The 18,557-nt window shown below is 40.9% G+C and overlaps 1 protein-coding gene across 9 annotated transcripts in view; it reads right to left on the reverse strand.

The window, feature by feature from the left end:
- Positions 1 to 3,983: 3,983 nt before the first annotated feature.
- MLLT10 (MLLT10 histone lysine methyltransferase DOT1L cofactor) overlaps positions 3,984 to 18,557 on the reverse strand; it is a 126,649-nt gene continuing 112,075 nt past the window's right edge. For 7 of the 9 annotated variants that reach the window (XM_068673768.1, XM_068673766.1, XM_068673765.1 and 4 more), the window contains 7 exons: positions 17,571 to 17,725; positions 15,574 to 15,762; positions 15,062 to 15,150; positions 14,575 to 14,936; positions 8,596 to 8,698; positions 7,630 to 7,842; positions 3,984 to 5,675 (listed from right to left, as the gene is read on the reverse strand). In XM_068673768.1, coding sequence (XP_068529869.1) covers positions 5,607 to 5,675; positions 7,630 to 7,842; positions 8,596 to 8,698; positions 14,575 to 14,936; positions 15,062 to 15,150; positions 15,574 to 15,762; positions 17,571 to 17,725 — 1,180 coding nt within the window. In that variant the 3' untranslated portion in view covers positions 3,984 to 5,606. The remainder of the gene's footprint in view (positions 5,676 to 7,629; positions 7,843 to 8,595; positions 8,699 to 14,574; positions 14,937 to 15,061; positions 15,151 to 15,573; positions 15,763 to 17,570; positions 17,726 to 18,557) is intronic. The other 2 variants (XM_068673762.1, XM_068673770.1) reach the window with 1 other exon arrangement.

Here is an 18,557-nt window from a genome sequence, read left to right on the forward strand (position 1 = left end):
TCTTAACTTCCCTGTACATGTACTTGCTATATAATTTCTCTTCTCTAAACCTGCAGCCTCATACACAGCGATTTTCAGTAGTGCTGTTATTTGGTAAAGTTGAAATGAGTAAGAAGGTTAAAGGTCTTTAAGATATTTAAAGCATAATCTTCATGACCAGTTTTTAAGTACAGAATTGCACTTAAAAGCCAACATTATTATGCTATGATTTCTTATATCTTGTTTTTCATATATGCTGGATTCAATATAGTTTGATTTCATATTTGAAGAGTGGGTAATAAGAGTTATTGTTCGTTATTTGCAATATTATTTTTCATAATTCTGGAAAAGTTATACAAAGCTTAAAGTGCTGAATAATGGGTACCTAATGGGCTGTAAACAGTATCAATAAATCAGAGCAGTGATTATTGTCTTTTGCAAAAAGCATTTAAAGACTTGCTTTTTTAAAAACAAAAACAAGATTTATCAACCAGATTCTGATTTAATAGTAGGATTTTAATAAGCTTTTGAACTTCAATTGAAAATTAAAATGAAAAATCAGAAGACCACATATTTGGAAAACTCAAAATTGGAAGGCTCAAACGCAGAGCTTGATGGCCCAAAAATCGATTAATTTTCTGAGATTTATTCTGAAGATTTCTTCCAGTAATTACTTGCCAATTGTGTTGCTTTTGTCACATCAGCATTTCACAAAATTTGATCCCATTTCCATAAAACTTCAAGGGACTACAATTTAGGGAAGATAAGAGGGTTCTGTAGTGGTTCTTTACCAAGTGGAACATACTGATTTGTTCGGTCTTCTTAAAAAAACTAATCTTAGGCTGTCAAAAAAAAGAAAATATAGAAGGCTTACTAAACACGGTAATGCATTTAAAATTCTTTGTGAAACAAAACAGAAATGTTGACTACATAGGAAAACAAGCATTTAGAAGGTGTACTAAAATCTCTGTGTGCTAATTGATCAAGCAGTAGCTGTGTGCTACTAGGGCTCCTATGAAAGGAGTCTTTGCTGAGATCAAGTGATGTATTTTCAAAAGCAATCAGGAAAGCTTAACTTTAAAGTCATCCAGTCACTGTAAGCTGACTGTAGCAAGGTAATTGAAATGGCTACGAAGAAAAGCCTGCTAAAGTGGTTAGGTGAATCGGTGAAAATTAACTTGGCAGCACTGACAAGGATGAGGTAGGACCGGAGGTGTATTGTTCATGAAAAAAATTAGCCAGGTAATTGAAATGTTTCTGCTGTGAGTAGCACGGCTGTGAACAGCCTTCTACAACCAGGTGGCAACCAGAAGTGTAATGAATGGGAAGAGGGGGCTCCAGCCTCTGGGTACTTGTAACAGGAGGGGCTGGGCTCGGGGTGGCCACTGAAATGGAAAAACTCAGCCCCGTGCTGCTTAGCTGCACTGAGTTTACACAATTTTACTGCAAAACCATCTTCTTACAAGTTACTTCTTTCAAATTAGAATCCAAATTTGGAATAACCCAGGCCTCAGGGTAAGAACATTGTCTTCTTCAAAACAGCTCAAGTACTGTAACAGTAGCTGGCAAGTAACTGGTGAGGTAATAGCTCTTCAAGAACAGGATCCGTGGTGGATTTGTAATCCACTCACATTAAGCTGGCAATGCCCTGCAGGTTCAAAGCAAGTAACAGGAGAATACAGCCTGTGAGGGAAAAAAAAAAGTCATCTTTCCTTTGTACTCACTGAGTATTTACTAGAAGACTTCACCTGGAATGGTGTGCCCAGCGTTATATAGCACACTGCAGGGAAGGTGTAGACCAAGCAGAAGGAAAAAAAAAAAGAGAACCCAGCACAATCCAGGGGCTACAAACCAGAGTTGCCAGGAAGCACAGAAGGTGGTGTTGGTGTATGCTGCACACTAGAGAGAGATAAATCTGCAACTGTGGAGAAAGGAACTTCTGTCATCTCCTTGATGCACTCAATACAAAAATGTTCCACGGTTGTGGGCTTAGTTAAGGCAGAGAATGGGGAAAAAATAAGGACTTTGACAGCATTTATCATTGGAAATCTTCAAAAACCACCGAAGAGCTTTGCTTATGATTTGCCTGTGTTAGTACTGCGTGTTTGGCACAAATCACACCCTGCGTGCCCCACACCTTCAGCTCCTCCTAGCCCTAGAAGCTCCAAGCAGAGGCCCCAAGGAGGAGCACCACGTACAGGTAAGAAACGCTGTCTCATTTTTTGTTTATAAGGCCAGGCAAACCAAGCTGCTTGCTGCAGCGCCATGCCTGAACAATGCAGGTTATCTGACAGCAAAGCCTTAAGGCTGCACAATGATTGTGCAGGCCATTTCGGCACCCTGCTCAGGTTGCACACCTGAAGCAGCAGAGGCACACACGATCTTGGTGATGTTGTTCTGTGTGTGACTGCTGAAACATGGCACTGGGCCTGCCTGGATGGACACAATGGTCTGGAAGAGCCAGCCTACCTGAAGCACAGGCCCAGGGAGGTGCAGGAGCAGCAGCAAGCTGGCTGCTCCCACAGCACTGAATCTGGAGCAGTTCCTGCTGCATTTTGAGGGGCGTCGGTAACCTGGGCCTCGGCTGACAGGGACCTGCATCAAGGCTTGTGCTGCTTTGGCAGCAGAGACATTCCACAGGGACGGCAGCCTCAGCGCCTGCTGAACTGGTGCCAAGTCAGCCACAGAGCAGGATCTTTGATGTCAGGATCTGCAAAATCATTGAAACAAGGTTGGTTTTGACTGCATCTGGCCCTCATGTGAACTTGGCTTTGATGTGGTCTCTTTCTTTAAAGACCAGCGAATTGGAGTTTTGTTTAGATGTCAGAACTGTCCTTTTCATTACTTCCCTGCTGTTGATTGTTGGTCCGTCAGGAATAGGAGCACCGTACAACAGCCATCGCTATCTCAGGCTGCTGGCACCAAGCTCTGACAAATGAAGATGGTAAGAAGGTCCCGAGGCTGGCAGTCTCACCGGTCCTTCCAACTTTGGCCCCTTCTTGCTTCTCTACATCTTACCAGGAACCAGGTAACTCTGAGAAGAGGAAGGGGCAAGGAAAATCAAGGCTTACCCCTTCCACTGGTTTGGTATTTGTTTATGCAGTAGGAGGGGGGAATTAGCGATGGCCCTGGCTCTGGCAAAGGATGTTTCACATCTCCCTATCGTTAATTCTGAGCGTGCTCATTTATCAGTCTTCCGAACTTCAGTTTTCCCCTTCAGAAACAGAATCAACAGAACAATCCTTAGAACTTGAGCAAAGGAGATGACATACAAATGCCACAGGCCTGTAGCAGCACCACCTTGCTGCTTGTTCCAAAAGCTGTTCTCAGCCCACAGCCTGCACCTGACTAGCAAGGAATGAAGTCACAAAGGCAGCACCAAGCATCCCTCGTCTGCCAAAAGCTGCGCTATCACAAAGCTCAGACTCAGTGACTGTAAGGGAAGGGTTGTTTCCTCCTTGCCGTCTGGCAAATAAAAGACCAGCAGCTTTTGTTGGTGTTCACCACCACCTTCATGGACAGCAAGCAAAATTCCTGAAGAAGAATGAACTAATTTTATAGAAATACAGTACAAAAATCACAACAAAACCCAAAGATCTTGATCATGTCAGCACAGGCACCACCATAGATGAAGAACACGTCCCATCTCCACAGAGCTCTCATCAAGTTATTTGAATATGAGTTTGGGGCATTACCAAGTACCACAGCTCACTGCTCCTGCAATCTCACAGCAACTGCTCCTGAAAGCATGAAAAAGAAACCTCTGACATCAGACCACAGCATGGGACTGCAACTGGTCATCCAAGTCCGGAGAGCACAGATGTCTCAGGACAGTGTTACAGCTGCATCAGTGTCTCCTGAAAGCACAAACTAAGGATGAAAAACATCTTTTAAAAAGTTATTGTAATGAATCTTAGCAGCCACATGCAATTAAAATCCTGCTCGTTGTGTAATGTTAACAAATGCTCAGGTTTTCTACAAGACTCACGTTCACACAAGCCATATGCAACTATAAACATTATTAAAGTTTATTAACAAAAGCTTTGTACATATCTTTTCATACACTTGGAATTTTACATCTAGGCAAAATAACAGCACATTTCCATCTTACCTTTTGTACAAATTGTTACAGAATATTCACCAGTGGGTTGAGAAGGTAAAATAAACCACTGGTTTCCTTTTGTAAAGTATCTACAAAAGTGATTTGTGACATTTTTAAAAAATTCCCCAGAACATATAAAAATAAATTATTTTTACTTTTTCAATTAAATCTACTAATTAGAAATATTACAAATCAAAATATCAATGTTTTCTTATGAATTCTTCACAATACAAAACAGATTCACAAAACTTTATTTACAGAAATGAGGTAAGAACTGTGCAATGTTCAACTAAGAAACATATTGCAGAATTAACATGTTCTTCCAAATAAGTACACAGTGGAGGTCTAATTACAGCTGGGTCTTTTCCTCTAATATTTCCCACCGTACTATTGATTAGTGGTCATTACCCCAATTTAATTTACTTCACCGTACTGCATAGAGTCACGCCAGGAAATCAGCTGCTGTTGGTGGAAGTGCCCTAACACAAGTTCACCCGTTTCAACCACTGCTAAATCCTAGTGGGAAATATTAACTCACTTTTTTGGTAGTTTCTTAGTGAAAAGCGACCCAGGTAACAATCTGCCTGAGCTCTCTACAGTGGTATAAACACTTCTAGTAAAGGCAGAACAACAAGGCTGCTGGTGCAACACTGAATATTCCTGCTGCTAACAAGGACACGTCTAGTGCATGATCAGCTGTTTGCAGCCATTTCAACAAAACAGAGGTAGCAACAGGCACTTGGTTTAGGCCAAACACTGCACATACTTCTTCCAGTGTGGCCTTCTCATCTGGTAAGAAAAAAAACTTTCTCACTGGAACCAAACCAGTTCCTTTAAAAACCTCAGAACTCTAAAACCTACACCAAAATTAACAAACTTTGGATTCCATACTGTAATTCTTAAACTCTTAATCAGGAAAAACTCCCCCTATATAACAATCGGGATTTAAAGGAATAAAAAGTTCAGAAGTAGATTCCCTTATGAGTCAGATTTCAAAATGTGTGTGTGTAAAAACAAACAAGTAGCAAGTCCAGACTGCCATCACAAGCATAGTCTAAAAGGATTGCAACTGCAGCAGAGGTTCAGACTGGCTAGGTTTGGGTTTTGCTTCATTATTTTTTTTTTGATGTTCTTTTTTCTTTTTGTTTTTTGGAACTACTGCTCTGAAATCGATGCAATGCATAACTGCAAACAGTTTACCAGCCTTTATAAGATTAGTACTGAAAAGTCAAGTATGTGTTTCTCCGTGGTTGAATTTGTACTTAGTACCATCAGATTGACAAAATAACTATAGTTTGCAGAATTTTATCTACTTCACAGTCTGAAACATGAAAAAGTACATCCACTTTAGTGCAACAAGAAAGCAAATCAAAGCCTACCAAAAATATCCTTTTGAAAATTATTAACCTTTTCCTGTGCAGTAAGAGTTCCTTGTTGCATTTCTTCACATCTGCAGAAAGGAAAACTGCAGTTTGCAGCCAGATGAAGTGCTATAACAGCAGGACATGCAGTTCTCAAGTATCACTCAAATGTCAACTCTTCTCTGACGCAACTGGTCCAGTTTTATCACTGAGCCTCTGTGTAAGAGAAAATACTTCTAAAAATCAGATTATAAAATACAGAGGTAAATACAATCAAATTCATGCAGATAACAAAGCAGAGATGGATGTTACACAAAGCAGATGAGGTAAATTGAATAGAGCTATCTAAATAATAAGCAATTTACTTTTGCATTGTAAAGAATAATCAAATATCATAGAATAAAGACAGGAAAGGACAGAACAGTTAAAGGAGCAGTACCACCTCTGAAGGACCTCAGACTAAGTCCCTCCCAGCTGCTGTAACAAAACATGAACTGCTTGTACCTTCCCTTCTAACAGGCCTTTCTGTTCCTGGCTGCTACTCTGCCCTTGGATCCACATGATGGTCAAGAATAATACAAGGTGACCTTTGCTAAGTTTTACTCCCTGGAGAGGGGTAAAATCTGTCCTTTGCCAACAGAATAGAAATACAGTTCCCATTTTGTCCCTGTCACTGATATGTTTCTTTCATAAATTGTGACAAAGCTGCTATTTCCTGCAAGTACTGAACAGAACTGAGCCTCACTTCATTCACTGAGCTTCAGAAATGCTCGAAAACCCTGTTCCAATTCAAAATGAGGTTAAAACATTCAAAACTTTTGCTAATCAAGAATTAGTTAAAAATTATTTTTGGATTAAAATAATTCAACAATCCAATGCAAACTCAGCTATAACCTTAAAAAGAAAGCAATTTTAAAAAATAATTATTTCTAAGGGTTTTATATTTGGGAGATGTTCTGAGATTTCCTTGAATTGTTTACAGGTAACTGTTACAAAAATACTAAATACAGTTGTAACATCATATTTGTAAAACGACTGCTGCCTGGTCATGTTGTCTAAAGCCAGTAATAGCCATTTCAAAAAACTCAAACCAAGCACATCACGTATAAAACAGGTTGTTCCAATGTACATAAAAAAGTAGATGGTCTCAATCCCATTCCCTATTAATTTTCAGAAAACGAAGGGGAGATAATTTTAAGCATAACAGAACAAATCGCTTGCATTTCTAAAAGGAGACAAAGCTCTGAGCAAACTCCTGATACAGCCCTTGTGCTCTTCCATTTGGTGACCAGCAAAGAACATGGTCTTGCTGCAGTACTGCAGTTTGCAGCATGGTTTCCATCACAGTAATGGACCAACCTGGAAAGTGAGAACGACCACGCACACAAAAAGTAAATGCTCACATTTCTGAGCAGAAGGGAGCTGTTTCTAGGAAAACTGTCTTGAAAATTCATCACATTATCTTCTGTGTTTCACCTATCTTAATTGCATGACCCTGAGAGAATGAAGTCTATTCTCTGACTCCTTGAGGAGCAATGAAGAATTTGCCTCTTGGGGGTGGAGGTTACAGGGCACTGTTTAAGAAAATGGAACATCTTTGCTGGAAAAACATCTTACTTTTTAGTCTGTCCAGGAAAGGTTTCATTAGTATAACAGGCACAGGAAGAGTTGCTCAGTCTCTTAGTGTACAGCCTCGTCTCCCCATGCCAGAACCAAGACACCCACAGCCATTCTCTTAATGCCTATTTCACCGCCCAAACAATGGGCTCCTCATCTCTCAAGTCATCAACCAACCTCTGCAGCTCCACACTACCTGAGGCCTGCTGAGGTGAAGCTCTTCAAGTAAGGTGGTGAGACAAATGACTGACAACATGGGAGACACAAAGCTGGGGAATAAGGTGGGGTGAGAAGGGCTATGCGCATGGTTTTACAAGAGGAAGACAGGAATCACTGGATGAGTCCTGATCCAGGGAAGCAGGAGCACGCAGCAAAGAGGCTGGGTATTAGTGACTGCAAGATAGTCACTTATACAATGAGTTGTGAACCTCATTAACTGTGGACCAAGGCTTCAAAAATAGAAAGAAAAGAAAAAATTCCTTGAGTTGTAAATGCATGCACATAACGTGCTTATTGTTCAGTTACCTCACGGAGCTACTTCCTTGAAAACGAGGTGAGAAATATACTTACTGTCACCTTCTGAGCCGCGTTATCTCCGTGGATTGTAAGGAATGGGTTGGTAGAAGCTGCATTTAGTGGTGACGCCTGGGTGCCTGAAAGTAAGTTGTTGATGGGTATCTGTGCTCCTCCAGTAATCTGCAGTTGCTGTACTTCGGACTGGTGGTGGTGTTGGTGGTGGTGCTGCTGCTGCACTAGCTGATACAAAAGGGCCTGATGTTGTTCCTGCAGCAATAAGATGGGAGGGGGGGGAATAATCAAGGGTTACTTACAGAATAATAGCTGCTCCCTGGGTTCTTGCTTATCCAAATCTTCAGCCAGTGTAACCCTCCCTTAACCTAATTTAGGGTACAGCTAATTTAGGTTACACTAGCAAAGCTCCACAAGTCTGTGGGAAAGGGAAGGAAGTGCCTATAAAACTTCCCAAAATCAGTAGCTCATGTTCAGCAAAGCCTGCTGGCTCCCCCCAGGACTCTATCAAAAGAAGCCTCTCTGAGAATATCAAACCATGTTTCTATCACAGCACTAAAGCTACACAACTGGCAATACAAATAGTTAAACCAGTTACCTATGGCATACACGAATACTGAAAGGCAGAGTGAAGACAGCTCATGAGATATTTCTAAAAATCTTTTGTGCTAGAGTCCCAGTGGTATCAGGAATTCGTTTAGGATATTGCTAGAGCCTGAATATGGCTCCAGACTCTACTGCCCACAGCTAATGCTTAGAGAGACAAGCCACCAACTCCACAAGGGATGAAATGGGACCGAAGGCATTAAGCAACAATTCTGACAGCAATACACGCAGATGCAGCCCATGACTATCATCCAAAAAGGCTGAAGCAACTGCCAAACTGCATGATTTTCAAAAACTGTAACATAAATTAAACACATTTCTGGTATTTGTATTAGGCTGGAGAATCTATCCATGCCTAAGGCCATACCAGAGGAATAAGTGAATTATAACTGGAAGACTTACCGACGTGAGCTGCTGGGTACTCAGTAACTGCTGGAATTGCTGGTGCTGCTGATGGAGGAGAAGTTGTCTCTGTTGGTCAGGAAGCAATCCTAATCCCGAGGCACTGTGGGGTGTGACAGGTAATACTGCAGTTTATATGGAAGTACGAGAACTTTTTACTTCAGCATTCCATTGAAACAAAAATATATATATATATAAACAGTTCCTGTTTAGTATTTTGATCACATACCATCAAATATTAAAATTTGTCAACTGGCATTTTTGATCCATACCTAGACATTACCACTGCCATCCCAGTTTAGATTTCATGTAATCTAAAACACGGCCTTTCTAAGCTCCTACCAGCCTTTAATACTACTTACTTGTCTGTTACCAAACCTGGTACGCCTGCTACTGGAACTGGTGTTTGTTTCTCCACTGAACAGACACAACCTCACCAGACTCATATTCATGTGTAATACTCGAGCAAGGACCACGGTCCTACCCCAGTTCTTGGACCTACTCTCATCAACTCAAATCACTCAAGTTGCTTCTCAGTCTCTCTTTTTTAGATGCAATTTTCAGCTTCTAAAAACGCCACCCACCACAGGGCAAGCTGTACCAGCAACGTGATGAGCACCCTGAATCACGAAGCGCTGGCTGCTCTGTGCAGCATGCAGATTCTTACCCCCATCACCATTTTGCCACGAGAACTTCACCACGTGAGCTGATCTGACTGCTCTGAGCATGCTGCAGTGGACAGCACTCCCAGCCCTACCCGGAGGTAATGCTCCCATAATGGAAGAGGACAGAAATGAGTATGTGCTGACTCCTCAATTACTGCAAATGACAGCCTGACAGATTAAGTTAGAAATGTGGCAATTGAAGTTCATATGCTAGTCTTGATGGCTTTAAAACACACGCAGACAGAGCAGTTATCCTGCTCCTTCTCCTGTTTCTGTTGCTCTGTTGCTGAGGCAGAGACAGAGCAGGCAGCTGGGCAGGGCAATGTCTTGAACTACATTAAAAGTGTAAGAGCCAACTCGTGCCAACATGTAGGAGTCTCCACTCAGCAGTTACTGCCCTGGTGCAGAACTGCAAGCCAAGCAATTGTTCCTAAAGCCTGGGGTTACACCAGTTTGGCTGAAGGGAATGCACAGGAGTTTCAGTTAGGGTAAATCTGGCTCTGTTCTACTTAAAGGATCCTCATATGAGCACACGCTGATCAAATTCATCATCTTCCGAATCTTTCTCTTATTATGTACCTACAAAACAGTTCATAAAGCTGTGTGCTTGGTTTGTTTGGATTTTAAAGGCACACACCAAGTTCACCAGCAGTTACTCTGCCCTGGTTTACTTCCAACTCTGATCTTCGGTTATATTCAGATCTATCACTACTGCCTACACCTTGTCTGTTATTTAGCAAACAATTCAGCCTTGAAGCAGCTCAGCTGATGCTGTCACAGACAGAAGGCTGGCTACAACTTCGCTCCCAGCCCCACTTTCTGTGCCCACACAAGGCTTTCCGCAGCTCTTTACGAAACAGGGCAGGGAACCAATCCAGCTGACAACTGCTCTGTGAATAAAGGGTTTCTTCAGCTGTGCCAGCTCACTGCGATACCAACAGCACGCTCAAGGATGGTTCTGGAACAGAATCAGGACTGTGGCTGGATTTATTCTTTTGGTAGCACTGTTAGCTTTTATTAGTTTAAAACACCCATCAAATTACTAGGTGCAGTTTTGCAATAGGTTTAAGCTAATATAAGCTTATCCTGCTGTTGAAAGGTTAAGTATTTCCCTTTCGGCTGTGCATTTTTGTCCCCTCCCCTTGCCCTAGCTCTTGCACAATGAGCTGCATCTCACGGGAACCGAGCTGAAACCAAAGCCAGCACAAAAAATGCCAAAAGATTGTCCCTTAATGCAGAGGAAGCTATCGTGTGAAGGCACAAGCAGTGGTAGCAGCATGGAGCTGTGTGCAGGATGACCGCCAGGACTCCTAGTTGCAAGCAGTAGGAAGGAATTAAATCAAATCAGCCAGGTTACCATCAGCAGCTCTTTAGGGCACAGTATTTCCCTTGTCTTCCTACAGCATCCATCACACTGCTCCATGTGGACACTTACTTGGTATTACCCAGCCGGTGTGACAACACCCATAGCATGGCCATTCTCTCTCACTGGGACAGGGCAGGTGACAAACCAACTGTTTCATACCTCACTGCATGGCTCCAGAGCCAGGGAAACACGTGCTGGGCCACACTTACTCCCTGTCATCTACTTCACACCATTCGCTTCCTCTCATGTCTGGCACTCTCCTGGTTCTCCAAGCTCTCGTGCAACGTGCTCTTTTCCCCAAGCCAATAAATCAATTCTCCTCATCTTGTCCTGTGCAAACCCTTTTGCCTCTGGTTAATCTCGCTGTATTCTTTGGCTTTTTTCTTACGTGCATTTTTAGAAACTGCGTAATCAGAAGTACGCCTGATATTCAAGGCGCCGACACAGCAGGGATTTAAGGTGACATAACGGGGTGTCCACTGCACGATCCGTTTAATCCCCAATAATTCCAGCTATGTTTGGTTGTTGATGAGCACTGAGATGACATTTCACCCATCCAAAGAAACTCCCACATTTCCATCCTGAGCTATGACATGGAAAGTAAGGCCTGACATCACATACAAGTAACTCAGAACTGTTTGTTCTACACGTGGCTCTTTCGAACAATTTTCAATTAGTTGAAATTCTTTCAGTCAGCTTTAAATAAATGTAGTTGTTGGTTTTTTTTGTTTGTTTGTTTTTGTAAAAACTGCAAAAAAATAAGCATCCTCAACTTGACTAATACTATTACTTCCTTTTTCTCTTTTATCTCACTTATTGTGTGTTTTTCTGTACTGGAATGAATCTTCTCCACTGTGTTTTTTTTTTCACTTATTAAAATCTCATTATCTCTTTTTTCCTACATCATGTTTCACCTTTGCCCTTATTTTTTTCTGCTGCTGTTTTCCCCACTCTGCTTTCCTCTCCTGCTCTACAAAGGCACTTGAAGGAAAATACCCACAGCCAGCAACTGAGATGCACCCAGAAACAAAGGCAAACTGCAGAAGACACAACCCTGCAGCTCCTGAGCCTGCTGGAAAAGGCAGCTCACTGGATTTCACCACGGACCTTCCTCTAAATCAGATCAGTTTGGCATGTAAATTTAATCCTTTTTAGCTTCTCAGTAAAAGGTACGATTGCTCTGAACCTCTCCATCCTGCAGCCTTCTCCAGTTGCTAGACTGTGGAAGAAACAATCCTATCTTCTCCCTCAAATCACTTATCTCCTGGTTGCTCTGAAGGTAGGACGCAATCTGCATTAAACTTTCCCTCCCCGCCCCCCAAAAAGACCTTGTATTTTTCTCTACTGAATGCAGGCAGGCTTTTACCTAACATTTGAAACTTTCCCAAAGAAGAGCGTGCAAAATCAGTGTTTTCTTGCTTCCCCACATCCTACGGTTAACAGAGAGCTCATGGGAACAAGGACTATACCCAACAGTTGTATACACGACTTTTCAGGTATCAATAAATAACCCAGCTACTTTTCACATCAAACTGGACAGATTCTGAAACTGGGGAAGTTACCATCAACAGCAACTTACAGGAGTATCTGGGAGGCCTTTTCATTATAAAACAATATTAAAAAAAAAAGTTAAAAAGTGGAGCTGGGTTCTCGCATGACTTGCCATCATCTTGGGAACAGTGATTTAACCCAGCTCAAGCTCGTTCACCACCACGTCATCTAACCAGGGTCGGAGAGCTGCTACCAGCGCAGCAGCAAAGCTCCACGCCTGCCCGTGCTTTTCACAAGCTCACCCTCCCACTGACGCAGTTCAAAGAGTAGTGATAGCCAGAGGAATTTAACACTACAGGAACAGCCAGCTACTTGCCACTGAGTCAGCGCTGACCTCAAGGGTGGCAGGAACAAACGGCGTACCCTGGAGTTTCAGAAACAATGATCCCAGCCAATGGAAAAGACTTTCTTTTTTTTTTTTCCCATTTTTTCTTTATCCAAAATCAAACCAGAGTCTCTGCACAACATAGTTTTTTTGTAACAACAGTTGAGTTTTGTTTTGTTTGCAAGATTTTTCAGAATAATTTTTTTAATGGAAAAAACGGGGATAAGGAACGTATGTACCACTACTAAAATCCAATTAGCAACAATTTGTGAGTAACGGGGAAACATCTCAAAAGGAAGGGGGCCCAGAAAACAAAAAAGAGGGGGGGAGATGAGCTCAAAAAAGTAGAGAACTGTGTGAAAACCACAATAAAATTAATGTTATCAAGGGAGCAATGCAGATAGAGATCATGCAAGATAAAGAAATGGAAATTCTGACAGTTATAGGCCATCTCGAGCTTTTTGTAGGAGAGAACAGAAAAATGCCAGGAATACTCTAGAGCCTGATCTAAGCTAGAATGAGAGCTAACCAGCAGTACACAAGTTTCCATACTCTGCATGAACTGGAGTAGTCTATTTCTAGGCTACACACACAAGAGTGACAGCAATTAAGATTGATATAAAAGAGAAACAAAAGATCTTCTGCACTACAGAGAAGCAGAAGTAAATAATCTGTGTCTTAACAAAAAAAATAAGAAAAGAACAGCATGGCCAGTGATACCTTGGCATGACCAGAAATGGAGAATTATTGTACATGTCAATATAACTGATTTTGTCTAGTTTTTCTCACTACAAACAACTCCTCAGATTTTGGGGGAGAGTAAATCAAAATTCTTGTGTTCTCTGCAGACCTCTGCTACATAAGAAAGAGAATATCTTCTCGTTAAGGAAATGTTTTTTGTTTAACCTATGAAATGTTACATTCATATAGAAGCTAAGAAAAACAATCTGCTCAGTAAAAATATCATAGCACATGAAAACAAACCAGAACACATTTGAAAGTATCAGGTTTGTGAGCCTAATGAAGCAGTACCAGTGATACTGTACAAGAACATTCAGATAGTGCCAATTAACAGTAAGGGGAAAAAATGGAAGCAAGCTACAAAACCAGGGATCCCTTCCATCACATGCCAATCACACATGCATTTTTGTTGGGTAATCCAACATAATCTCCAAAAATAGACTCGAAGACTAGCAGTCCACTCCCTGTTTGCAGGCATTTCTTTCTACACAGAAAAGTGGTTGTTCTTCCTAAGTGCAGGGCAATACGAGAGGGTAGGGGGAAGGGAAGTGGGAGTTATCCTTGGAGTTATCAGGAGTTAAGTGAATTAGTTATCCCTGGGTCTGCTCTATCCCAAAATACTTCCAGACCAAGCAGTTCAAACCCCTCCTGGAACGCAGCTGTCTCCTTTTGTTACCCATTTACCTTGTATCTCAAGCAGCAGCAGCAGTTTAGACTACTTAGGATACCTGGTTTTGGGGAAAGGGTTGTTGTACTCAAACATGGATCTTTTTATGCACTTAAAAACCTTTAGGAATATGACTTCAAAAAGTAGTTTTCTTGCTTTGGAGTCAGATGCAGAGAACTGAAAACACCACACAGCTGCATCACTACTCTTGTTAGTTATGCCTATTACCTCTTTAACTACATGACCGTATACTGTTCCCCTTCTGCTTCCCCTCCACCCCCACAACTGCAACAAATGGTAGCTTTTCCAGTGCTGCTTTAATCCTGGAAGAACAATTGGCAGGACAAAGAATATTGTTTTCTGAACTAAAAAAAGATCTGAAGCACATTTGCATAATTACATTTGTTTTGGAATGTGACTCGATTAAAAAACAAGAATAAATGGATACGAACTACGATTCACACAAGCTAAACAGAAAACCTTTCTTCTTTAACCTTCATGCTTCCATTAAATGCTGTTATTTTCTTTCACAGATCAGGAGCAGAACCTAGTTTGACAATTAAAGGCTAAGGGAGAAAATGTACCATTTGAATAAGGCAGCTAAAAATACAGCTAAACCGAAGACAGACACTATCGAGAAAAACATAAATCAGCAAATTCTTACCTGTTATTTAACGTAGTTGGCAGAGGATGCGTTGCATTGGGTGGCACGGTTGCATGAGTGAGAGGAGAAGGGTTCTGTGATATTGTTGCCGGGGTCTGAATTACCCCATTTAAAGCCCCTACAATTCCATTGATTGCCAGCTGGCTGGCTGGCAGTGCTCCAATTATTCCACCCACACCAGGCACTGCAGGAATGGTGGAGGTTACAGTCTGCATACCACTAGCTAGTGCCCCCACTGTCACACCATTGACCTGTTGAACTCCTGTGACTCCTGAGCCTTGCTGAGCTGGACTCTGCCCAGCAGGTGGTGGAGTGGAAAGGGCTGATGAACTGCTGGTGCTTTGTCCGCTGGAGGTTATCTCCTGGTGTAAAAACAAACAACAAAACCCCCTCAGCTGCATAAAGTTTCGCATAGCAGCAAAATACAACCGCTATGATGAGTTAACTTGTAACAAGTTTAAGTTTAGAAGGAACAAATAAATATTACCTGATTTAATACAGGAAGAGAATTGTCTGGTAAAAAACTGTTTCCCAGATGAGGGCTTTTACTGCTGTTCAAGGAATCGGTGCTAGGTGCTAAAGCAATTATTTCAAAAAACAGTGATTAAATTTCTGCAACATGTAAGAAGATTCAGAGCAATTATTTTAAAATAATGTCAAAGGTAAACATACAAAATGTAAAGTCAACCGTAGAATCGCTGCTGAATAGTAAAATATTAACTAAATGATTAGTGAATCAATAGATTCCAACAGATGTGCTCCAGACTGAAGAAAAAACCCACACCAAAACAAGTAGTATTGGTTTATACAAGTCTTCCACTAGATTTTAAACATTAGATGTTTGGGGTTTTGTGGGTTTGTTTGTTTGTTTTAATCCCCACAAAAATATTTATTCTGATAATATAGGTACATGCATCTCCCATCAACGGCATTTGTAGATGAAATGGGTATTTCATATAAATCATTCAAATTTCTTCCACACTTTCACACTCTATTTACCTGCTTGCACTGGAAAGGCATGTACTTGATGAGAAGGACTAGGATTTGAAGTTATTGTTGGAAACGGAACTGAAAGCTGCGCATTGAGTAGCTGGAGCCGTTCCTTTTTAGCAGTCAGGTTCTTTATCTGTTCTTCTAATCTCCTATTTTCAACCTGAAGTTGGTGTAATGATTTAAGCATTCCTAAAACTAAGATAAAAACACATGTTATCGTTTACAACCAGATTCAAAGTTTTACTCTTTTGTTAAAAAAAATCATTCAACGACACCATTGTTGCTAAATTTAAATAAAATAAGTAACACCTCGACTTTAATTTATGTATTATAAATCAAGACTAGCAAATGCATTTATATGTGAAAATAAAAACAAAAACGTTAATGGGATAATGTCTCATCATCAGGGGTGACAGTCATTTTAAGAAAAACTGAGTACATGATAACTCGCTCCAAAAAGCAGAACACAAGAACAGTATTATTTTAGCAGCACAGGTTGGCAGTGTAGCTGGGAAAAACCTATTAGAAATTTTAAACATCATGAAAACAGAAAGGGTTTGATACGTATGCATTCAACTAACAGTACATCCAACCAACAACTTCATGTAAAAATAAACAAAAGCTTGTGAAAAGAGCATTATTCGGTTTTAATCTCCTGCAGAAGGAATCCCAAAGTTACACAATGGCAGAATTTCACCCATTGTTAAATTACCAGGACACACCTTGCTGGGAGCACTCTCATTTGCTGTGAGCGTCGATCTACAAATCACCCAGCAGGGAGCACTGTGTGAGCACTGCAGTTACCACCCTCTTCCCCCCCTCGGCCCCCAGAAAAAGGGCATCATCTTCTGTCCTAACATGATTTTCTTTACCAAGCTCAGTTTTTTCAAACTCCGACTTTGTTTCAGAACTTGGATTTCCCAACTAGTGCTAGAGTGTGACTGTAAAGCCACAGGGATAGCCTTTTTTTTTTTTTTTTTTAATTCTAAATTGTATTTGTTTAACATGACCTCTGGGCCTACTACAGACATAAGTCTACTGGTATAGGCACATCTGGTCATTTCCCAAGGATTTAGCTTTTATCCCTCCTCTTCAAGAACATACAAAGGAACCCTCAGTGAGCCCAAATGAGATGCAATAAGACTTAGCTAAACCTGTCCTCCAGCTATCATGTTTAAAGGATTATCCCTGCATGAATTTCCTGACAATTAGCATTTTTGTCAGGATACCATTCATAAAAACACCAACTAGATACCACTTTACACTACCAAAAAGAATAACACGTTCAATAAAATATAACACAAAACCCAAGCTGGTATTAATTTTCTTTTAAATGCATTCAATCATTTCCTTAGACACTGCTATTTTCTGGAGTACAGAGATGTAAGTGATCTACTCATCAGTTCCACATTTAGCGTACTCGGTCTTGGACTATTCCATCCTATTAAATGTAACTTGAAAAAAAATTATTTGCTTACTTTGAGAATTTCATGATAAACACAGAACTTAATAAAGATACGAAAGCCTACTAGGCCACTTGCCTGACATTTATAAATACACGTATTTTGAAACAGCAACAGAAGTAGGCAGTTTAGATTTTAAAAATGAAAAAGTCACTGTACCAATAAAGCAAACTGAGCAACTGGGTTTTACTCGCGCACAGTTTGTGAAAGTTGTGCAGGTTTGCAGCAGGGGATCTAAGAGTATGGAATTTAAGAGTCCAGAATTTGTTTTCAAGCTCTGCAGTCGACCAGCTGGATCTACAAGTCACTTCCTCTTGCATGACACAATTTCCCCATCCATAAAAATTTAGATAGAAAACCCTCCTGTAATCTACTGAAGCCAACTGCCACACTAAGAACTAGGTTGCAACGCAACACCACGGTTATAATTCTTCTCACAACAGAAAATAAGCCTTTAAAAAAATCTTGGACAACACCTGAGAGGCAATTAAGAGCAACACAGGTAACAAAACAGTGCCAGAACAGAACATAAGTACTTACTGTCACTAGGGGTGCCTTGTTCGAGTAAAAACTGCTGTCCTTCACTCCATTGCCTCTCCAGAAGCTGTTCTATGCTGGCTGCTACTGGGGGCAAGTTTTCCCCGCAGTTGTTCCCTGATTGATCATAGCGAATCTGCAAGCTGCTTACAGGGGATCTGTTGAAAATATTGCAATTTATTGTTTAAAAGAAAATGATTTAAGGAAATGTATTAGCAAAAACCTGCTGAGTTTTTTCTTACCTTGTATCTGCCCTTAGCACCTACACACCTCAAAGACTAAGCTAGTTCATCAAAATCAGCCAGAACTCCTGGCTCTCAGTACTAAGGCTTGGATTTAAATACTAATGATAATATTTCGTAGCATGAGAATTTATACCAGGAAAACACACAACTTCTTGCGTACAGACTAGCACAGAATAGCACTTCCACACAGAAAGGTCATACAAATTCACTGCCTAACTTGTTCTAAAAAAAATCACGTAAAAACAGATTTTTGAAGGACTACAGGAAAATATTATTTCACAAGGGACACAATGGAAGCTGTCCTCTGCTTGTCCTGTGCACACTTCAAGTACATTTTTTCTTTTTTGCTTACAATCACACATAGTTTAAAGAATAATCCCTTTGCAACATGCCTCTTCTTGTCCAGGAAAAAATCAAATATTCAGCATACAGCCACTATAAGATAACTTCAAGTCCTACAAAAAGGCTTCTTTTTCATTGCATAGGGCAAAATCTAACCTGTGAGCTGACCCTCAGTGTATTTCTGTAATTCTGGCCTCCTGTACGCATAGCCCTTCACACAGAATCAACGCCAAGGCCCACTAAAAGTTGTTGCGTTTTCTTATTTGGTTGTTTTTAAATCAACTCGAGTGAGCTGAAATTCAGGTTCTTATGTATCTGCTATTACTGTAGTAATAAATATTTGCCCCAACAGAGGATCGCAGCTGTACTGCTCAACACAGCGCAAACTTACCAACAAGACCAC

Source organism: Anas acuta, chromosome 2, assembly GCF_963932015.1.
Source record: "Anas acuta chromosome 2, bAnaAcu1.1, whole genome shotgun sequence".
Taxonomy (NCBI): Eukaryota; Metazoa; Chordata; class Aves; order Anseriformes; family Anatidae; genus Anas; species Anas acuta.